The sequence below is a fragment of the Sturnus vulgaris genome, chromosome 5 (assembly GCF_052056855.1).
Source record: "Sturnus vulgaris isolate bStuVul1 chromosome 5, bStuVul1.hap1, whole genome shotgun sequence".
Lineage (NCBI taxonomy): Eukaryota > Metazoa > Chordata > Aves > Passeriformes > Sturnidae > Sturnus > Sturnus vulgaris.
In genome coordinates, this window is record NC_142247.1 from 364,756 (window position 1) to 388,800 (window position 24,045).

The 24,045-nt window shown below is 46.7% G+C and overlaps 1 protein-coding gene and 1 long non-coding RNA gene across 3 annotated transcripts in view; both read right to left on the reverse strand.

Moving 5' to 3' along the window:
- PDE3A (phosphodiesterase 3A) overlaps nt 1–12,897 on the reverse strand; it is a 219,913-nt gene extending 207,016 nt beyond the window's left edge. The window contains exon 1 of one of the 2 annotated variants that reach the window (XM_014869925.2): nt 12,568–12,897. In XM_014869925.2, the coding sequence (XP_014725411.2) occupies nt 12,568–12,882 (315 nt within the window). In that variant the 5' untranslated portion in view covers nt 12,883–12,897. The remainder of the gene's footprint in view (nt 1–12,567) is intronic. The other variant, XM_088164503.1, reaches the window with a different exon arrangement.
- Nucleotides 12,898–14,626: 1,729 nt separating this feature from the next.
- LOC148223496 (uncharacterized) lies at nt 14,627–22,966 on the reverse strand. The gene is made up of 3 exons (XR_015803608.1): nt 22,813–22,966; nt 20,676–21,014; nt 14,627–16,691 (listed from the first exon to the last, which is right to left on the reverse strand). It is a non-coding gene; the product is annotated as an uncharacterized LOC148223496 (long non-coding RNA).
- Nucleotides 22,967–24,045: the final 1,079 nt, after the last annotated feature.

The window sequence follows — 24,045 nt, forward strand, 5'->3', positions numbered from 1 at the left end:
CCACGTGAGGAAGTCTTAAGGTTAATCTTAAGGATCTTCTTGTTCATCTATGCATAATACAAAAGGGGAAAAAAATTCTAGTTCCAAGGATGGTGGCAGCTAAAATGTTGTAATGAAAACCATTGAAACTGTGTCTCAGTCACTATTATCAACAATTCATACTACTCATCCACCTTGAATAAGAACATCACACATTTTAGGACTGGATTTATACTCCACACCCAGCAGAAGAGAAAGCTGAAATAAAGATTGGATTGCTTTGAGAGGAAGGGCATAGACAATCTGTCTGTGCTGCTTCACTTGAAAATGCTCAGGAGCTCTCCAAGAAATGTTCGTGTTTGCCACCTCTCCCTGTCTCACCACAACAGATGTGTCAGCTTCACCTGTCCCCAGCTGCAGTCAAGCCCCAGCTCCTCCTCCTCCCTGTGAGCCGGCCCCGGTTCCAAAGGCGCTGGCCAAGAGGAAACGACAGGCGGGGATTGTCAGGCAGGATTTGAGCTGCAATGTGAGATTCAGGGCTGGCACCATCCAAGGAGCCCCTGCTCCCCTGTGACCCCGGCTGGCACAGAGGCAGCAGCACTCAGCATTCGGGGTCTCTGCCCCAGCACTCACTGAGCCCCACAGGGCACACACAACACACACAGACAACACAACACACACAGACAACACACAACACAAACAGCACAGACAACACACACAGACAACACACAACACACACAGACAACACACACAGACAACACACAACACACACAGACAACACAACATACACAGACAACACACACAGACAGACAACACAACACACACAGACAACACACAACACACACAGACAACACACAACACACACAGACAACACACAACACACACAGACAACACACACAGACAACACACACAGACAACACACACAGACAACACACAACACACACAGACAACACACAACACACACAGACAACACAAACAGCACAGACAACACACACAGACAACACACACAGACAACACACACAGACAACACACAACACACACAGCACAGACAACACACACAGACAACACACAACACACACAGACAACACACACAGACAACACACAACACAAACAGCACAGACAACACACACAGACAACACAGAACACACACAGACAACACAACACACACAGACAACACACACAGACAACACAGAACACACACAGACAACACAGAACACACACAACACAGACAGCACAGACAACACACACAGACAACACACACAACACACACAACACAGACACAACATACACACACAACACACACAGACAACACAACACACACAACACACACAACACACACAACACACACAACATTTCTCTTTGCTGCTGGACAATTTGTCACTGGGGTCTCTGCAATGAGGCACCAGCAGAGCCCACCCTGCCCAGAATGATGAAATGTACACACCTATGGATACACCTATAGATACACCTATAGAGACACCCATGGATACACCTATGGATACACCTATGGACACACCTATGGATACACCTATAGATACACCTATAGATACACCTATAGATACACCTATGGATACACCCATGGATACACCTATGGACACACCTATAGACACACCTATGGATACACCTATGGATACACCTATAGACACACCTGTGGACACACCTATGGATACACCTATAGATACACCTATGGACACACCTGTGGACACACCTGTGGACACACCTGTGGATATACCTATAGAAACACCTATGGATACACCTATAGACACACCTATGGATACACCTATGGATACACCTATAGACACACCTATGGACACACCTGCCTGCTTCTAAAGCATTTTTGCTTCTCCTCAAGTCCCAGCAGAGATGAATGCTCAGCATCTCTGAGCAGAAGCCTGCTGGAAAGGTTCAGGTTCCCTTCCCACCCTTATCCCCCCTTTAACTTCCAAACCATTCTCACAGTTCCATCCCTCACGAGCACACGTGAAGTACAGCCTCAAATCCTTCAACAGAAAGTGTTTATTCATGTTTATTCAGTTTTGTGGAATCAGTAGACAATTAGGACTGCAGTTAAGAATGGCACTTGCAGACACATTAAGCTGGTCTTAAAAAAAGAAAAACCCTTGGTAATGGCATATGAATTACCTTGAAACATTTCAGCTCAGTACAGAATTCAGAATCAACAGAAATGCAGTGAACTTCAGGGAATTGTTTTAACAAATAACAAATATAAACTAGCCCACAGCTTCCCAGAGAACAAGTACAGAGCAGCAACAACTTATTCCCTACACATAACATAGACAGAAGTGGTTATATGTTGATCAAAATCACTACTCAAATGTTTACAAATAACTAACAAATAATTGCACAACTTGGCACACATTTGCAAATCGAGAAATAGAAGAAATATTTAAACTATAGAGTCAAAAGTCAAGCAATAGTTACTGAAGTTGGCATATTAATAAACAAGCTTGCCTGTGGAAACATCAGAAAATGTGATTTAATATCCAGAAAGAACTCTGTCATATGGAAGTCAGGCTTGTTGCCTGTGCTGTCACAATCAAGCAAATGATTCCATCCCTCTCGACTGCACAACCCTGGTTTGTGCATTACACACAAACCTTATGAACATAAACAGAAATGTCTCTATGTGTGTGCACACTTCTATAAAAACATGCTGCAAGGTGTCAGGACACATTTTCAGCAGCACAACGAATGTTAGCTTTGAATTACTTTCTTTAAAATAAGAAGAAATGTTAACTCTTAAAGAAAAGTTCATTCAAAAGCTCTCTTTGGATTCTAGTGTGTGAACAGAGCTCCCTCTGCACTAAGGACTGAACTGGAAGGGTCACCCTGTTACCCTGGAGGGCTGAGCACTCTCAGTTACCACTGGAAGTGGCACAGGCAGGAGGAGATGATTAATAACCTTTACCAAAAGAATTTAAGAAAAACAGCGTTTTAACAAACCTTCACTTGCACAGTAAGAATTTTAAAATGCCACTGAATGGGAAGGTGAAGGTATCCATTGTCTCACAAGAGTAAGAAGAGGCAGACTGCACTTCAGCACAAGTATTGCTGTGACAATCCCAGTGACAGATTCAAACTGAAACCCCAGCCACATGAAAAATATCTTCTCAGTTATCTTGCAATTATAGATGCACCCAAACACACTGAAGTTCCTTATCAACACAAAATTCAGTGATCAGACTTGGCCAAGAGCATCAGCAGTGCAGCTGAACAGAAATGCACCAGAGAGTTCAGTGCAGCTTCCAGCAGCTTCCTGCCGTTCAAAAGTTGAGTTTTTGGGGAAGGACTCCAGCATTACCAATACAGAAACAGGGGTAGCTGCACTGGGGGTGGGTTTGTAGAGGAAATGAAGCAGCAGAGTCTTCTCTGCAAGGAAAGCCCAGTGAGATCTGCCAGCTGGTGAGCTTGAACAGGCACAAAGAGAAAGAAAGAAAAGGAGAAAAAGGGAAGAGAAGCCAGGAAGGGAAAGAGAAGAAAGAAGACAAAAGGGAAAAAACCCCAAAACCTCTCAAAAACACAGGCAGGGGTAGAGAGCACATAAGGCTGTGCAGTCCTGTTTTATCTGGGGCTGCACCTTTCCCCAGCTGCCATTTCTACTGACATTCAACAGACCAGAGCAGCACAGACAAGGCTTCACCAGCTTCACTCTGCAGGCAACAAAAAACCATGGCAGAGCACATCTGGATTGCTGCTGCCAGCAGAATTGCCTGGAGCACAGACTGCCCGGTCTGAGCCCCAGCCTGTGCCCACACAAGGCACACAAAGCCCCTGGGCTGCTCCTGCACACGGCCACTGGCAGCACTCAGCCACCTCAGGGGCAATCTGGGGGGATGTATTTGCCAAGAATCCTCCTTTTTCTGTTACACGGGTAACAAAACAGACATTACAAACACAAACGTGCATGGGTTTATTTAAAACCATGCAGCAAAAGGAAGGGCAAGAGACCCGAAGTGTCTGCAGTGCAGGGTGAGGAGTAATTCAGGTTATTGCTGGGGCCCTGGCAGCAACTCCAGCACACAGAGAGGCCAGCGAGGCACCATCAACCTGCTGGGAGTGCCACAGTTCAAAAAATCATTAACCTTCACCACTCAAATAACTCAATTCTTTCCCTGAGTGGAATTCATTTCACAACTGGACAAATTCACTCAAAAATCAGACACAAGGATGCTGCTCGGGATAAGCAAAGTTCAGTTTTGAAGTTCAGTAATAAATGTTCCCCTGCAGTATTATGATTTACTCAAAGACAACCAGAAACAAGAAGATTTTTTGAAACAACAAAAAAACCCCCTCAGTGACATGATCCTCAAAACACAGCAATAGTTTTCCAGCAGGCACCACCGTATTTCTATTCCACACAGCTTTTAATGAAGCTGAGATATTTCTAAGAGGACCGAGCCGTCTGAGAGGAAGGGTTGCTTTTTTTAAACCGTCAGCAGGGTGTGCCTCAGGACTTCAGCAACCATCAGAAAAAGCATCATGGGGATATTTGAAAAGCTCCACTCCTACAGAGTTAGGCAGACAAAAATCCCATTAAAAAAAAAAAAAAACCAGCAGAATGACGCAGAATATAATTTCATTTTATTTTATAATTCAAACCAAAGCATAAATCTCACTACGAAACAAAGCCAACCTACAAAATACAAAAGTCAAACAAACCACTTTAACCCCACATATTTCACTGGTGGATTGGGGGTGTTAGCCAAGGAGGCCTCAGCTATGCTCTGAGCTATTTCTGATATGTGGAGGTTTTGTAATTTTCCAGCCTTGTGCAGGGGCAGAAGGAGAGCCTTTAGCTGTATTGATGCTCATTAATATCTCCTCCCTAACTTTTTTTCAGCAGTTAATTGCAGTAAAAATGCAAAGTCGTGCAGTGATTGGTCCCAGTCCGTGGAGACTTCAGATAAAGCACTGCAGTCACCAAAGCACACAGAGAGAAACTGAGAACTTTCCTTCTAACCAGTATCAGATCTTTTAAAAACCCCAGTTTTTCTAATCTTCAACCTGTTTGGCCTCAGAAACCTGTACACTTCAATAAATAACAAACACAAATGTCTGTGCTGGAAGAGCTTCATTCATACCTTGTAACTCGCACATATTTCCCATGATCAGTGTATATTTCTACCACAATCAGACTTCTCTGTAGCAGTTTAAAAATAAAAGGTTTGGGGGGAGTTTGCTTTGACGTTGGGGGTGTGTTTTTTCTTCTTTTTTTTCCCCCCAAATTCCTTTCTACTCTTTCATTTTTAGGCAAATAGCTCGTCAATACCCCTCAGTCAGATCTGGTTTTAGGTGGAATTTCAGTCTTAGATGAGGCTCAGGAGTTTGGGCTATCTGTGAACCCCAGTCACTCTGCACGTCTGACCAAAACTCGGTACAGCACTCCATGCCATGCCTTCACTGATTCCATTCTAAAACCTCACACACACAGAATCTTTCCAGTGCCCAGCAGTGCCAGCTGACACAAAACGCTTTCCTCGACAGGTTCAAAACCAACAATGCCATTTCACTGACCAAACTCCTGTAACCACCAGCACATTCCCTGAGCTGCCCCTTTTCCCTTCTGCTCAGCAGCCCTTGGTGTGGCACTCTGGGATCTTTTATCTCACCAGCACTTGGCACAGAGTGTCTGGGCTGGGCTGGGGGGCAGCTCTGCAGATGATCCAGCCCAAGGCTGCAGCCAGGGCAGGACAGGCTGGTGCCAGGCAGGTGCCAGTGTCTGCACAGGAGGTTCCAAGGCTCTGCCCCAGGGCTCAGTCACTCCCACGGGACTTTCTCCTCACATTCAGGGGCAATGTTCCAGTCTGTGCCCCTTGCCCTGGTGCTGGGCACCACTGGGGAGAGCCTGGCCCCTGCTCCTGGCACCCACCCCCCAGGTATGTGGATCATGGAGAAGATCCCCTCCCAACCATCCTTCTCCAGGCCAGGCTGGCCCAGCTTCCTCAGCCTCTGCTCCCAGGGGAGAGGCTCCAGCGGCCTCCCCATGCCCTGTGCTGAGCCTGCCCAGCAGCTCCTGAGGAGCCAGGACGGGCCCTGAGCTCAGCTGGGCACAGGACAGGTTCTGTGCTGACCCTGCACACGGCATTTCCCTTCGCTTGGCACAGCTTACACAGCGTGCTCTGCATCAGGAAAGACCCCCTGGGACCACCCAGCTCCAGCCCCCGACAGAGCCACGGGGACCCGAGGGGCACGGCTGGAACAGCAGCTCTGCCATGGGCAGAGTCAAGGACCACGGACAGATGTGCCTGATGTTTGTGCCTGAGGTTTGTGCCTGATGTTTGTGCCTGATGTTTGTGCCCGAGGTTTGTGCCCGGTTTGGCCACGCAGGGCGAGTGGCACAGGGGCTCTCGTGCCCAACAGCGCCAGCACTGCCTGCCTGCTGGGAGTGACCTTCATCATCATCGCCATCACCATCATCATCACCATCATCACAGCCATGATCATCACCATCACCATCACCATCATCATCATCACTATCACCATCATCACCGTCATCACCATCATCTTCATCACCATCACCATCAACATCACCATCATCGCCATCATCATCACCACCATCACCAGAGGCTGGGGACAATGGCACAAACCCACACAGAGGGAGAAGAAAAGCGGCTCAAGCCCTTCATTTAAAAATAAAAAAATAAAAAACAAAAGACTCCAAGGCTTGCCAAAGGGGTAAAGCACATCCTCTTCTCACAACCCCCATGAATCTCCAAAAGCAGCTCAGACAGAAAATCGCTGATTTTCCACCCACAGCTTAAAACTCAGACAGACATCACAACTCATTATTGGTTTTATTGCTCCCAGTACAAAGAACTGATGCCACCACTTGCAGCAGGGCTTAAAGCAGAACTTGCAGCAGGACTTAGAGCAAGACAAACACAAAAACAACAATGAACAAACAAAACCAAAAAGCAAAAAACCCCCACAAACAAACACAGACAAAACAAACAAAAAAAAAGAAAGAAAACCCAACCCCTACCTTCCTCCCAAAACCTGAAAAACGACATAGTCCAAAGGAGAGGTGATTCTTTGAGTGACACCGTGACTGACACAGAAGAGACTTTGAGGAAATGTTTGGTAATTCATAAAAAGCTTCTTCAAAACCAAGCAGAGGGAAAAAAATTAAAATTCCATGCACAAAGTAAAACACGAGTTCCACTTTGTTACCTGAATCTGTACATTTCTCCCCTCATGTGTCAAGGGAAGGGCTACAAGCTGCACATCTCCATCAGATCACCCAAGGAAATCACAGAACTGGCCCAGAGCCTTAACTGCAGCAGTTCTTTTCATTCCCCAAGCATTTAGGCTGCAGTCAGCTCACCCCCAGTCCAAGCCCTGCGGTTTGCAGGCACCAGAACCCAGCAACCTTTTCACTTCCAGGCTGAGGTTATTTTTTTATATTGCTTTTTAAAGAAAAAAAGCCCAAGCAATATTCCTTCTATTCGCAAGGCACAGCGATGCCTCAGTCTCCCACAAAAACAGCTGGAATGTGAGAACACTAACAGCAGATGAGGACAAATTCATACAAATGTCACAGTTAAGGTCCAAAACATCATGTGTCAACTGTTTTTCCCCTCCAGCCCCCAACAAGCTTCTCAAAACACGTTTCATACACAGGGTCACTGTTCTGGCTGTTTATTTAATTAACATGACAACCCAGAGTACACAGGATTTCTTTCAGTTCCCCAGCTTTGCATTTTCACACTTCAAGCAGAAAGAGCAGAAAGTCACTACTGTACTTGACTTTTTTTGCCAATATACCATAATATACATTTCTTGAATTAACCAATTGACAAAAATAGATTCTAAGCCCTTCGTGGGAGTTTCAGCAGCAGTTTTAACATTTTTGTGAGGCTGAAAGAAAAATGAAAAAACCCAAGTAGAGCAGGTTTGCGTAAATGAAGCCATGCAAAAGAAAATAAAGCATTACGTCTGGAATCCCTGGGTGATTTTTCCTGGAGCCTTACTTAAATATTTTACACTGTTGTGTTTCAGCCAGTCACCAGATGACATAACTCCTCAGTATCCCTTCGTTTTTAGTGACCTAAATGGCAGTGCCAGTAAATCTTACAGGAGTAATTACAGCTCAGTGAACCTCATTAGCAGGAGGTGTATGCTGTATAAAACCTCACATGTCTAATAGCAGACCTATGCCTTCTACACAAAGTTCAGTATCTAAATTCACTCTGCCATCTCCCCTCTAAAATTTTAAATTTCTCTCTATTTCGCCCTGATCTCTCCCATTTTCAGGCCAGAGGACAGGATCCATATTATTAAAAATTGGTTATAATATAAGGGTACATTTGTCTACTTTTTAAGGCAAAACGAGGAAGAAGCAACAAATTCCTGGTACTAACAAAGCTCTCGCTATCAAACAACGAGAAGAGATAAAGGCTTCATTTTCCCTTGGAACAAAAGGAAAACTGACAAATAGATTTCTTTTCCTGGGCTGTTGTTAGCTGTTATCACCGCAGAGATATCCTGCCCATGGGAGCTGTGCAGCGCTGTCTCGGCTCCGCAGACAGGAGCTGATAACCAGGCTCGGCTTTCCCAGGCTAGAGCCGGGAACCAGCACAGCACAGCCCAGAACCCCAGCAAAAACTGCCCATCCTGCAAAAAAAAACATTGCTGCTGCCCAAGGAAGGCAGACACGTCTGGCACCAAAGTTACCAGCCTGAAAAAATAACTCTGAACAAGGAGAGAAGGGATGGGGCAGCACGAAGCAGCTCCCAAGTCCCAAACCAATGAAAATAAGTGACAGACCCTCAGACCTGGCCTGAGCAAAGAAAAGCAAAAAGATTTCTCCTTCTCCAACTGCCCAGGAGGAGGGAAAGGCAAAAGAGCAATTCCTGAGGATTCCATCTAGGGATGGAAAACCTGCCTGCCCTAGGAGGCAGAGAGCAAGGCTGCAGTTTGTACCTGGGCTCTGACCTGGCCCTGGGGACATCAGAGCCCTGTGTGACACAGGGCTGGCCCTGGGGACATCAGAGCCCTGTGTCACACAGGGCTGGCCCTGGGGACATCAGAGCCCTGTGTGACACAGGGCTGGCACCCACCAGCTGGGGGGACCAGAAAGTCCTTCAGACACTGATGTGTGCTCCACCCCTACAGTCTAAGGTAAAAAAAAATAATCCTACAAAAGCAAACCAAGCTATTTGCAGCAGCTGTAAATAACACATCCTTGTAATAAATCCAAGGTAGCTGACAGCTTCCCGTTCCCCTAAACAAAACAAACAAGCAGAGCTCGAAAGCCAAGTCAGGAGTCTCCATCAATCAGGGTTTAAACTTTCCCAGCTACAATCTCCCGTGCAGCATTCCCCCCACCCAGGCAAAACCATCCCCTTGCACTGCTGGATTCGACATGAACACATCAATCACAGGCAAACCCCGGAGCACACGAACATTATAATATTTTAACGGGAAAAAACAACACAGAGAACACGGTTCTGCTCCCCTCCCTACCCCCACCAACCTCCTCTCCGCACTTTTAGGAAGAGATAAAATGTTTGCAAAAGCCTGGAGAAAAAACACCCAAAGCCCATCTCCCTGGTGGCACTTTTGTATTTACTGGCAAAAGAAAAAAATTTTAAAAAGGTATTTCTTCATTCATTCCTTCCTTGTCTTATCCATCCATTCACAATTTTGCTCGGCATCCTCTCTCAAATCTGGCTGAGCATCCTCAGCCGGCCTTGATGAAATCACAGGGACACAACACTCGGCTGGGAGCACATTTCTCAATGAGATCTACAAACACACCAGCCTGCAGGATTTCATCCAAAGACTGCCAAAGTCGGCAAAGAGAGAGAACATATACAAAAAACAACCACAAAAAGCACAGAATTAAACTAACACTGGGGAAAGAGCACTTTTAGCAACAACAGAAGTTGGCATCATTTGAATTCGGGATGGTGGCTTTTTTTTAATGAAAGCTTTTCTTTTCAAATTCTTTTTGGAACTGATAGGCAGCTAACACAAGATGTGCTAATACAATATCCCTGCTGTCAGTTTGCAATTCCTGCTACTGAGCTTCACATCACAGTGCCACATAGATTCACCTTCGAATTCTAGCAGAGAAGAATTCAGACTGTAACTGAGATGTGAGTGACTAAAAAAACAAAGTTCAAAAATTCCAACTTTCACAGAATCTCATATTAACAGGAACAGTCAGATATGAAAGTAATCAAATTTTGGAAAAAATAAAAGCTCAGTTAAATGCTCAGCAATAAGAAAAGTTACACAGAAGGTGATGGGAAAGATCTCTAAAACTTTGCCTAATGTTACTCACTAACTTGGAGCACGGATTTCAAAGCAATAAAGTGGATCTATTTCCTTATGAAAACTATTGGCAGCTCACAGATGTACAAACAAGACCAGAAACATTCAGGGCATGTTTTTTAAAAAGGGGGCAAGAGAAGGCCTGGTTTTCTTTCAAAGCCCTCATCTCTATTTTTAACATATTATATTTTAAAACTGTCCAAAAGAAAAACATTTACCTGTGCTGTCTTTAAGTCTGCAGGGAGCTGATTTTCGCTATAAACACAAACTTTGTTTGCTGTAAGAGAGTCCCACTTCTCCCATCATTTCTTTGACAGCTTTGTTTCAGCTTTTCCATTTTTCTATCATGCGAACATTTATTTAAGAGAAGAGCTTTTAGGGAGAGGAGTTCACATACACACAGCCACATTGTGCTAAAAAAAAATAAAAAAAATACAGAAAGTCTCCCCAAACTCCAAAGTAATCATTCATTTCTAATCACACACACAGTGACACAAGCAATACCAGACCTCACTATTGATTAACGGTGAGTGAGAACAAAAGACAGAGAAATTTGCCAAAATCCTGCAGGGCGAACTGAACAGTTGGCAGCTAACTGCAGCCCAGCCCCACAGCCTGGACGTGGGAATGGCTCAGGGCAAAGCTGACCCCTGCCCCCAGGCAATGCAGCATCACGGAGGGAAAAGAACCTGGTGACCCATCACCAGTTCCACATTCTGGAACGTGCAGGGGTTTGGAGTCCCTCCATGAGAGGGACAAGGACCACGGTCACCGACTCCCGTCGCCAAATGATTGCATTTAGAGATGTTAACTGAAAGGCTGCATTTATTGGAAGTGCGAAAGCAAGTGGAAAATAGGTTTAAAACCTTACAAATGGTTATTGCATGAAACCACCAGAAATGCCTAGCATCACCAAGTAAGCATAAACAGTTTTAATTTCGTGCCTTATTGTATTTACAAATTACTCTTACACCGTTCCTTCTCAGTTCCTGTTAAAGCCAGAACTGGGGGCAGTTTTCTACTTTTTCACACTGTATTTGTCTGTGGTAAATATTTACTTTACCTAAACAAAACTGTTATAAATAAGTACATTTGTTGTAAAACAAGTCTCAGGTATATAAGGTTGTCAGGCCCTCTTCTAAGAAATGTCAAAACCAACCACAAAGGGATGTAATCAAACTATTTCCAGAAACAAACGAGCACCCGGACCATGCAGTTAGACGCCATCACTTGGAAAATACCTTGCTGTTTATCCAGCAAGCCACCTGAAAGAAAACCTTCGGTGTATGACACCACGCTTCACTTGACCACAGCGCACAGAATCATATTCAACACCAATTGGAAAAAAAATAAAAGCTTAACACCTTTTGATACTCATTTTCCCCCCAGGTTTCCCCTTCCACTGCTCAGCCGGGCTTGCGCTGACTTTCGAGACGCTCAGTTACAGGCGACCCATACCGTGATACTTCTGTGGGGCAATATTAAACCTCAACACAACCGAGAAACGCTTCAAGCGCAGAGCTAAACCCACTGAGTGTCGTGTCAGGACTCTGTACAGCTGTGCGCTAAAGAAACCGGCGCTCCACCGCTTCTTTCTGCAGGTTTTCTCTGGGGCGCGCACTGAAAGGAGCGCAGCGCTGGCAATAAAGTTCTCGCTCAGCCTTTGCAATCGCAGCCTCGCAGGGGAAACAAAGCTGAGATAAATCGCGTGTGCCTCGCACCGGCTCCCGCAGCCAGGCGGAGCGGAGCTATTGATTGATTACCGCACGGGAACAGCCCGGGAGGCAAAGGGCAGAGAGAGCCTCGGCGGGCAGGCTACCGCCCCGATAAGGGACTGCTCCCCGCGGGGACAGCCTGCTTGGCTCACGCACACAGCCCTGCCGAGCCGAAAGCCAGCTTTAAAAGGCTAAGGCACCTTTCTAGGAACCGAGAGGTTTGAGAGAGCTGGGCTCCGCAGGGATGCTGGGGAGGGCTGAGCTGAGCGCAGCTTCTCCGGGTTCGCAGCGGCTCCGGGAGCCGAGCGGGCACCGAGCGCCCCAGCGCTGCCTCGGCCGGCTTTAGGAAAAGCCCCAGCTGGAGGAGAACAGCACAGCCCGAGCTCTACCCGCAGCGGGGCTGGTGCGGAGAGCCCGGCTGAGCCCGGCCCGTCCCGAGCTGTGCCGCGCTCTCCTCTCGGCGCCGCGGAGCTCCGGGGAAAGCCCGCACGGAGCGGAGAGCGCCGGGAGCTCCGCGCCTCCGCCGGGACCCCCGGCAAAGTTCGGCGCCGCGTTCCCCCAGCCCGTGCCCTACCTGCTCCCGGGGGATGCAGGGCAGCGAGGTTCTCCGGTGCGTCTTTCCGCCGCCGCCGCCCGACATGTCGGGGGAGATCATGGAGCTGGAGCGCCGGCGCCGCCGGGGCCCCGGGGCTTCGTGCGCGGCCGGGGGCGCGGCGGGAGGCTCGGCCAGCGGGGCGGCCCGGCGCGGGGGCCACAGCCGCTCGGCGTAGCCGGCCAGAAGGATGCCCAGCAGCCCCAGCAGGTAGGCCAGGTAGGGCCGCCAGGACGCCGGGACCCTCTCCAAGGCGACGAGGGACGTGGTCTTGGCCGCGCTAGTCACGGCGAGCATGAGGACGCCCTGCCTCAGCTTCAGCACCAGCCATGTCACGGCGGCCAGGCAGCTCAGCACCACCCCCGCGGCGGCGAGGGAGAGCAAGTGATCCTCCTCCTCCTCCTCCTCCTCCTCCTCCTCCCCCCCCGCCGCCAGTGCCGTCTGCGCCACCGCTTCCCCCCCGCAGCCGGCGGCAGCACCGCCCGCGCTCCGCACTCCGCCCCGCACCGGGCACGGGCGGGCACCGCGCCGGGGACACCCGCGCTCGGCGGCACCGGGAGGGAGCCGGACCCGGCGGCACCGGGAGGGAGCCGGACCCGGCGGCACCGGGAGGGAGGGAGCCGGACCCGGGAGGGAGCCGGGCTCGGCGCCGGGGAAAGTTTCCAGCGGCTCCGGGGCTCCCGCGGCAGCGGCGCGGTCCGGGCGGGCTCCCCGCGCTCCGCCGCCCTTGGCCTCGCTGGGCTCCCCCGCGCACCCAGGGGCGAGGGGCGCTCGCCCCGGGGCTATTCCCGGCCGGGCAGGCTCCGGGCAGGGTCAGTGCCCTTGGGCCGGGGCCGCTCCCCCCCGCAGCAGCGCCGGCATCGCCTGCGGAGCGCCGCGCTCGTCCCCGCTCGTCCCCTCCCCGCTCGCCCCGCGACCACCTCGGGCTTGGGGCAGCGCGGTGGGGTGGGACGGTGAATTAAAATTTATTTTTTAAAGTACAGGATTGGGAGAGACACGCAGAAATCCTAAGCGGTGTAAGAAAATGGGGAAGGGGAGGGAGGCAGATGTACCACCCCAGAAATAGTGCTCGATTTCTGGGCCAAGCTTTGCCTTCCAGGCGAGGCAGGGGGGAGTGAGGGCGGAGCAGCGCTGCCCGCCCGAGGGTCCTGCCCGGCCCAAGGGCAAGGAGCCTCCCGGTCATTGCAGATTGTGGGGAATGAGATATCACAGGGGGAAAGAAAAAATAATAATGCCCAGGGCTAAAAAATAGCAAATAAAAGGCCAGCGGAGCCGCGGCAGAAGTTGCCAAGTCCTGCCGGGAGGGCGAGAGAGAGAGAGAGAGAGAGAGACCTGCGGGAGAAACTTGAACGTGAGCCTGCTTGGGGAGGGAAAAAGAGGACGAGCGGAAAGGAGAGGATTTCCCTTCTGAGCGCTGCAGGGACAGTCCCGGGGTTCTGCACGGGAAAAGCGCAGCCCCGGCCGGGAGAGGAGGGAGCCCGGAGCCCAGAACCGAACCTGCTGCGGGCGGAGCGGGCTTCGGGGCCATAGCCGGGGAGGATGAGGATGAGGGTGAGGATGAGGATGAGGATGAGGATGAGGATGAGGATGAGGATGAGGATGAGGGGAGCCGGAGCGGCTCCCGGGGCAGCCCAGCCCAGCCCAGCCCAGCCCGGCGGTGCCTCCCGGGCGGAGGAGCTCCCTGGCAGCGGCCGCTCGCAGCCAGGGCACGAATGCGCCTGTCGGGATGGGGGCAATGAGGAGGCTGTAGACCAGTGATGGATGTTTGGGAGTGATTATTGCGGGCTGTCTGTTGTTTCGGGAGGAAGGCCGATGGGGAATCCCGAAGCCGAGCGCTGCGGCTCCATCCCCTCCCCAAGCCGCTCTTCCCTTCCCCGGTCCGGCCCCGCTCCTCGGGCTGCCCGGGACACGCTCCGGCCGTGCCCGGCCCGAACCCGCTCCTCACACCAGTGCAGGCAGGTGCAGAACAGAGGGTCTGTGCAAAACCCCGGGTCCCCCGAGGAGCGTGGAGTAATGGATTTAGCATTTAATACAAAGCACAGAAAAATACAATCACCAGCTGTGAAGTGCCAGAGCATTGAGAGGCAGGAAAGGAACAGATTAGAAAACAGAATTTCCCAGCCCTCTTCCCCCTCGCACATCTACAAATCACTAATTTGAGACAGATTTACAGCCTTTACATGTTTATTGGTGGATCTATCTGGGTAGCATGCCTGTCATCCGGGATCTCAGTATCTGAAATGATAGCATTAGTGAAGCAGACTTGGGACTTTTATTTGAAATGGGTCATAAAAACGGAGTCTGTTTTAAAATAATAATTTTCCAGCCGAGCTATTATGGAATATGGATTTATTAGTCATTTTTATGTTTGAAGCTTGGTTTGAAAACAACCTCGATATTGTTAGCAAAGTTTGGCTCTGAGGAATGGAAAGCCTCTGGATTTTTTAAAGGTTAAGGGGTCAGATTAAGAACAGCTGGAAAGGTTTAGAGTTTATTCTGGTGAGACAGCAATCAGCAGGTTGCCATACACACCTAGAAAAACATAGCTGGGTTCCATCTACCCTAAACATAAACCTCCCAGAGACAGAACCAGTGCCCAGATAGCCATAATTGCATGACTCTTTTTCAGGTTTTTTTTACAAAAATATCTACAAAAACATCTTTCAGGTGTTTCTGAGTCTCGATGCATCAAAACAGAATGCAAATAAATGGATATTGCAATAGTGGATACACACGTGCAGCAGCTGCAAATCAGATGGATCAGACCTTTGGCCCAATACTCCCTACCAAACAGCATTTGCTTATATCTTCATTTATCTCCACTTTGTTACTTTACAATTACGCTTCCTGATACCACAAATGTTGACGCTTTAAATAATGAAAACAAAAAGAACTAGAGGAATAAACACTCCCTACCTTATTTTTTTTGCTGCCACCCCTTTTAGAATTATAATGCATAGATCAAAGCAGATAATTGACTATATTCCTTTCATTCCTTAAGCTAAAACATTAATTATTCTGTTTAGATTTAAAGCAGCAGTTTTGGGGGGGGGTTTTTTGTTTTTGTTTTTGTTTTTTTTTGCCTGGACACATTTTAGGTTCTCTGCAGTCTCACATGAAACAGCCCAGACCTCTCCAAGGCTCCTGCCACTTTCTGCACTGAAGTTGACACAAGAAAGTCAAATTTAAGAGTCCTTTTTCCTGGTAGATCGATTCTCACATCAAGCATTAGGCAGCGTGATGAAAGTCAAGGCTCACAAAGTCAAGGCAAAAATTCTTATCATTGATTAGTACACGGGAAGATGAACTTTGCTGTGCTCTCTACCACATGGGATTTGATAAAAATACTTCTGCGTGTTTCTGAATGGAACAATGTAATGTCTCTTATTCCTCTACTACCTAAGGGTGTTTTGGGCACTGAAGTTGTGAAGATCTTTCACAAAAAGGCAGCAGTAATTTGATTTTAGCATCTCCATCAAAATCAATACCAGGTGGGAAAGCATGGCAGGTGTTGAGCCAGACAGAACATGAGTTGCAGAGGTGGAGAAATAATGACCATGTAGGAGATTTGTGTGCAGGGGCACAGAAAAAGAAAGGGAAAGGCAGGAGGGGGTTTGTGTTCTTTCATTCTTCAGGATATGATTCCACTGGATTAGGTGACAGGTACCTCTTAAACAGTTTGGTGAACACGTGGTTATTCTACAAATTCTAAAATGTAAAGTTATTCTACATATTCTGCAAATTCTGTCTTCCCTCCCTAGAGAGGAGAAATTCTGGGAAGGCAGAGCTCTACCCCTGCAAATAATGAACAGCCCAGGACTCCTCTGGAGTTGTGGTGATGCTCCTTTGTGGCACTTTCAGACTCAGCCTCCTTGTGACAAACAGGAGTCTAAAATAACCCAAAGAAAATAGGGACCATTACATATGAAGAGCTCATTGTATCAGTCCCAAGGAAACTGCAGCAGTTCACACTGCAGTGAAATCCAAAAATTTCCCCTTCTATTTTCCATTTGGAGTCCAATCTTCCATAGTGATGGTAGAGATTTCTTGGGGACTTCAAAGGAGACAAACCCAGGAAGTTCTGTGGGTTACTGTCACTGAAAGGTCTGTAAGAAAATAAAGGTGAACATCGTTAGTTAAAAAATCTGAACTGGCTTTAACTGAAAAAATAAAAAAAAAAAAAGAAAAGCAGTTTGCTCTGGACAACAAAGAGCAGGAAATGGACAATGAAGAAAAGGAGATGTAAACAATTTTTGGCCTCCTGACTGTTCCCCAAGACAAAATCCTATTTCTCAGAATCCCTCCGTGCTCAGTCATGGGTGAAGAAGGTGAAGTGAATTTTAGCTGTCATAAGGAACAGAACTGTCACCTAATCCTGCCAGGGATTGGCAGGGGGTGTGCACACACAGCACAGCTCTCCATCTGAAGGGAGGCCTCGCTTCCCTGGGGACACCTGGGGACACCTGGGGACACCTGGGGACAGGGGGACATTGTTTAATTGGTGAGCCCAGCTCAGACAGCAGCACTGCTCTGCTTTGCCCACGCTTGCCTGAGTTTATTCTGTGCTCACAGGGACTGGGGCACAGCTGCTCTGGGAGCCACCAGGGCAGGGACAGGGACAGGGACAGGGACAGGGACAGGGACAGGGACAGGGACAGGGACAGGGACAGGGACAGGGACAGGGACAATCCCAGGGCAGGGACATGGTCTGTGCCCCCACACATGGTACAGTGAAAAAAACCCCAAATGCTGCAGAAAGGCTCTGATCCAGTGAGTGAGATGCTTTTCTGGGGCTAAAGAAGCAACAGTGAAAATGGAAATTCTGCACCATGTCCTACTGAAGAGTGCCATGGGAGAAGGAAAGGAGAAACAGAGACAGGCCTGTTCCTACATTTCCAATTTACCACTCTTGGTCTATACTTACAGTAATTATTCTTACACTTTTTGTTAATTTTCTTCTCTTATTCCTTGTCATTAAACTTTCCTCAACTTCTTATGACTTTGAATATAGATAATTCTTTATAAATTTTATAATGCTAGTGAATATTAATTGACTGAGTAAAGTTAAATTTGCCTAATTTGTGAAATGTACTATGATTAAAACCTATACATGGTGATAATGTTCTGGACTTTAATGCCAGTTTTCTGTGTTAGGATCTCAAATTATTTTACAAACTTTCTAAGTCATTAAAATCCTCAGTAAATCCTTAGGTAATGACCAGTACATTGCATGACAGATTTATTTGTCTGTTTACTGGAGCACTTAAAATATGCTTAAAAATATGAGCATTTTCCTGACTCCAGTGGAATTTCACCGACTATCACATGAAATTCAATTGAAAGTTTTGAAAATTACAAACTTGCCATGTAACTCATTAAACATCCAGAGTAGTATGTAGTAAAAAAATTTAATGTTTATCTCGCTGATTCAATGATTTTAATGGTGAATGTGGCATTGAAACATATTTACCATGTGAAGTAGATTATCTTTATACCATTTTCAGCAAAGAAGTAGTAAATAATGCTATTTTGGGGTTGAGTGCAGGCATGCTCACAACACCCACAGTGCATCTGTTTCACTTAATTCACAATTTCAAGGTTTTCTTCATCAGGGGATGACCGAGGTATGCAATGAACAAAAATGAAATCCTAAATTGTGCAGAACATCCACTTGATGACAAATCAAATGTATTAATTTATGAAAATTTCCATTGTGGTGTTCATAGAAAGAATTACAATTACATAGAAAGAATTCCAATTACTCTATTAGGAAAACAATTACAATCCTCGTGCCCTGTAAAGAATAGGCTGATTCTGATTTTTTCCAAGCACAGGAGTGAGCCTCTCAGTCTCTGTAAGTCTGTCACACTTCCACTAGAGGCAGTTAAGAAAGTACAAATTTTAAACTTGAAAATGAGAATTGTTCAGAACTGAATGGATTATTTTAGCTTACATGAATGATCATGCTGTAATGAAAGAGTAAAATTCCAGTTCTGGAGAGGAAAGAGTGGGACTGGAGCCTTTTCTGGGTTATCTTTTGTAACTTTTATATTATTTTTGTCTGTGTATATTCCATCAGTGGAATCAGGGAATGTTCTGGGTTGGAAGGGAGGCTAAAGGCCACCCCATTGCCACCCCCTGCCACAGCCTTGCAGTGTCCCAGGCAGCTCAGAGCCCCCTCCAGCCTGGCCTGGGGCATTTCCAGGGATCCAGGGGCAGCCACAGCTTCTCTGGGCAGCCTGTGCCAGGGCCTGCCCACCCTCAGAGTAAGGAATTATTTTTTTAAAATAATTTTTAAAGAATTTTAAAGATTTTTATTTTTTTTTTGTATCCAATCTAAACCTGCTCTCTGCCAATTTGAAGCCTTTCCTCTTTGTTCTGTCACTCCAGGCTTTTGTAAAATCCACGTGAATGGAAGATTTTTTGGATGATGCCCATGGAGGGAATCTCATTTTCAAAGAATGATTCCATTTTATCACCACTGGGAGTTGACATAACTCAGAGGTTTTTGCTGCAGCAGTGAGTGTGATCTGGGTCAGCAGTGGAGAACTGATCCCCTGTGAATATAAACACACAAACCCTCTCCTGGAGCAAGGCCAGCTCACTTTTCATAGCCCAGAAAGCCACAGGGCAAGCAGAGCTGTGAGAAAATGAGCTTTAAACCAAGGCAGGCAGAATTCCTTCAGAGATCTCATCTTCCTGCTGGGGTAACAGCTCACCTGTCCTTTTGGAAAGAAATGTCCACAGCAATGGGGTTACAAGAACTCTGTTGTCTTGGTTTGGTTTTTTTTAAAGATCCAACCCCAATAATAATTGAATGTCTGGCCCAGAAATTTGGTTTGCTAGTTTTTGCTAACATTAGATAATTATGCCATAAATTTCTCTCTCTCATAAATTTAGGTTCAGGAAAAAATAACTTTTAAAAATTCTCTATGTTGTAATTTTGAAGCCACCTGAAGTACTAGTTTTGAAAACAAATATTCAACTTCTTTAAAAAGCAATAATTACAAGTACACTGGGTGCTCCAAATCTGCATTGGACCCTCTGTTTATTTTGTGCTTCAAATGGTGTTGAATTTTCTGATCACTGAGTTAATTTTTACTCTTCCACTATTCCTTTTTTTTTGTTGCTGTTGTTTTTTGGTTTTGTTTTTGTTTTGAATATGCACTTAACAAAGTGCTCACTCAACAAATTTGAGTGGATACACAAATGTTTGTAGGATGGGGGCCTATTTCTCATAAGTTTCATTTGACTGGGCTACCCAGCTCCTTGGATAAACACCAAACATTCTCTTGGTCTCTTTTTTTATCTGGTGGTTTTATTGGGGTTTTTTTCCCCCTAATTCTTAGAAATATTCTGTAGAAATACAAAGAAGTCACAAGTTCCTCCAACAGGAATTTCAATGCTCTTTTCTATAACCTGTTTTGTTACAGTTCTGGGAGACAACACTGAAAAATCAAGATATTTCCTAACCTGAATACATCTTTGGTGTCAGTTCCATTTTACCTTGTGCTCCAGAGCTAACAGTACCAAAAATGTCAGCAACAACTCTTATATTTAAATGGTTCTGTAACTACACTGAGTTTTATGCTTCCTGGTTGTGTGATTTATGGGCACACTTATGTGTGCAATTCTTTCCTAGGAAATGGGACAGATATTTTCAAAGCATCTTTTCTTAGTAAGACTAACAAAACTAATTCTGCTTAAACAGCTGGGAAACAGAAATGTAGGCTGAAAGTAAATTTTAACTTGTGCATTCCAAGGAAAATGACCCCATCTCTCAGAGTAAAGGGAAGCTAAGAATGAACGTGTGCTCTACTGATTACCCAAAAATATAATTAATTTCATTGGAACAATTCTCACGTGACATGCAATGCACACAATCAAAGGTACAGGCTCATTAATAACTAATTAATGACAGTCCCTCTCTGAGCCATGGTAGGAAGTTTCTTTTAGAATGAAAAAATGTAATGCAAAGTCTAAATATTCAAGAAACACAAGTTCTTAAATTGATTTAGAATCAAATGATGGTAGTTAGATAAGTATAAGATGCAAATCAGTATTTAGTGGGATTTTCAAAGATTGTTTACCTTCATGTGCCTGCATCCAAAAATCTTCAGCTACCTCTGCAGTCCTTTTCTTCCAGTGCTAAAGTTTCACCTCAGGGCTGGTCCAGGAGCCTTCAGGGTCAGCAGAGCTGAATTCTGCCAGGCTGGTTCATGCCTGGGAGGATCCTCAAGCTCCTCCACCTGCATGGCCTGAGAAACTCTGTCCCAGAGCTGTGTGCTGAGCTCATGGAGCAGCCCCCAAAATCAAAATCTGCCACAAACCGTGGGCTGCTGGGGAGCAAACTCCTCTCGTTCTTCAGCTGTGCTTTACATTCCTGCCCGTGGAATATTCTGTTAATCTGGCAAACCTTGATGATGAATCTGTTTCGTTTTGTATAAATAAATAAAAAATATGTGTGGTGAGAAGGGAGAAGCCATGAGTGTGACACCACAGCCTTGTGGCAGGAACATTCACTGCAGAGGGGCAGAGACACCTGGATCCCAGCCCCTGTTCCAGAGGCTGGCTTATAGAAGATTTATAATGTAAATATTGAAAATAAGATTAAATAAATAATATTTCAAATACATAAAGTAACCACTGGAGCAGGGACAGGTGTCTCCACCATGAATATCCCTATTTTCATGGCTGCCAGGTTCCATAGCTCTGTGAGCTGTGCCCCCAAACCTCCCCTGGCCAGAAGCCACAATACACATCCCTGCCCCGTGGAAGCAGCAGCTCTTGGCAGGAGCTGATTGTGGCTCTCCAGGAATTCCACCAGCCCCTCTCCATCCTGGGCTGCATCAGCCATGCAGCTGAGCCCTAAATCCGTGTCCTAAATCCAACAGCCGGGACCCCCCAGCACAGAAATTCCCTCAGCTCCCTCTTGGGGATTTGGTCCCAAGTGACTGAGAAACAAATACATCAAAAATATCTGTGAAATAAGTGTGGCCTTTGACACTGAGTGTCAGTGGGAGCTAAGCCTTAGAATGATTTGTCAGACTTGTGAACCTGTACAGGCTCCCCTTGAGATGTTATCCTAGATCCTGAAATCTTGGCGTTTTTAATCAGTTCCTTTTAAGCACAAAGGAGATAGAACCAAATCTATCATGTAAAATCATCTATTTTAATATCAGATTGCTTTAATACTGTCTCCCCTACCAGCCCCCAAAGGAGCAAGGGGCAATCTCCATTCCCAAGGCTGTGCAATCCTGTGCAGAAATCCAGAACATTTCCAGATATTTGCAGTGTACCTGCACAGATATGGACACTGCCCAGTCTCACACCTGCCGTGAGATGATTTTCCTGGGGAAATGAGGAGCTCACTTCCTTGCTAAAGTGGCTCACAGAGACACCACAGAGCAAACTTCAGGGACAGCACAGGAGGGTTTGGCCCCAGTGAAATCAAGGGAGCTGCATATTCCCATTCAGTCTGCCCTGACTCACTGCCATTCCCACCACTGCAAGAACACGAGACATTTTAACAGCAGCTTTGTTGAGCTTAGTGAAATTAATTTCCTAGTCACACCAACTCCTCCAATTAGTGTCCAGCTCTAACACAAGAGCCATATGGAGAAAGGCACAGAAGGACAAGTGGGCAGTGTGTGCCATCACTCACCATCTGTCCAGGAGAGCTGAGCTCAGCCAAGGCAGGAGCAGGGCATGGATCACAGATCCTGGATCACAGAAATCATGGATCACAGAAATCATGGATCACACAGATCATGGATCACAGATCATGGATCACAGATCATGGATCACAGAAATCATGGATCACACAGAATTCCCAGGGCATGGATCACACAGATCATGGATCACAGATCCTGGATCACAGAAATCATGGATCACACAGATCATGGATCACACAGAATTCCCAGGGCATGGATCACAGAAATCATGGATCACAGAAATCATGGATCACACAGATCATGGATCACACAGATCATGGATCACACAGATCATGGATCACAGAAATCATGGATCACAGAAATCATGGATCACACAGATCATGGATCACACAGATCATGGATCACACAGATCATGGATCCCAGAAATCATGGATCACAGATCATGGATCACAGAAATGATGGATCACACAGATCATGGATCCCAGAAATCATGGATCACAGATCATGGATCACAGAAATGATGGATCACAGAGCATTCCCAGCTGATGCTCACACAGCATTCCCAGGTCACAGCTGGCTGCAGCTGGCTGCCAGGGCACACAGGACAGGCTTTCCTGGAGCTGCCATGTGACATCAGGACACCGAGGGCTCCGCTGGGGAGGGAGGGTGAAGACAAATGCCTCAGAAGTGAAAGCCTGTGTTGAGAGAAGAGGTAAAAACTGGTTTAGGAATAGATTTAAAGGCAGAAGTGGTGCAGCAGCTTCAGATGCTGACATGGAGGTTTTTATTGCAATAAGCCCCACATTTACTAAGAGCTGGAGATTTTGCCCAAGGCTTCATAACCTTACAATGTAACATTATTCTTGGTCAGCCACTTCCAAGTTCTTTTTCATTAATTTATGCAAAACTTTCAACACGTCACTGAGGGAGGGAGGAAAGCATTATTGCAAATGCATTCTTGCAAGCAGGAATATCTGCTGGATTTCAGAGAAGCATTTGAAGATTTAAATGATGAATCCTGAGAGAGGAAGGGCGAGCCTGGCTGATGCAGCAGTGACAGGCACAGGGCTCTGGCAGAGCTCGCTCCTCTGCACTCCAGTGTGCAAAGTGCAGGATTCGTTCTTTCGTTATTTCTTTATTTCGTTCTTTCTTTATTTCGTTCTTTCTTTATTTCTGTTCTCGGCTGGTTCCCGGGCAATGCCAGGGCAATCTGTGCCGTGGAACCATCCAGCCTCTGCCTGCACAGGGGCTCTTCTCTCGCACTGGGGCAGCTGCTGGGATTTGGATGCTGCAGCTCCGCCTCCCATCCCTGCCCCGTCCTCTGCTCACACATTTCCCCCTCACACATCTGGAGGAAGTTTTGTCATGGCCTCACTGATGTCCCTTGTGCCTTTTCCCAGGTGCTTTCAGTCCTGCAGGAGGAGGTCGAGGTGCCCCTTTGGAGGCCTGGGACCATTCACTGAGGGCAGCTGCTCTCAGATCCTTCAGCAGGGCTGCAATGCACAGCAGGGCAGATGAAAGCCCGCAGGGAGAGACAATCCCCTAAACACCTCATCTGCATTGTTAATAGGCTCATTTCAGCCAGATTAATAAAGGGGTATCTATAATTGTTAGTAACCATGGTGGGCTAAGGCTTTTTTGAGAGATCTTTTTTGTTGTTTTCTTAAATTTCAGGAAGTTGGCAAAAACCAGTGAAGACCATTTCAATAAGGATCATTAAGGATTAAGGACCAGAAAAACCTGAATGATTAAAAGTTTGTGTGAAATAAGTGAACAACAAATAACT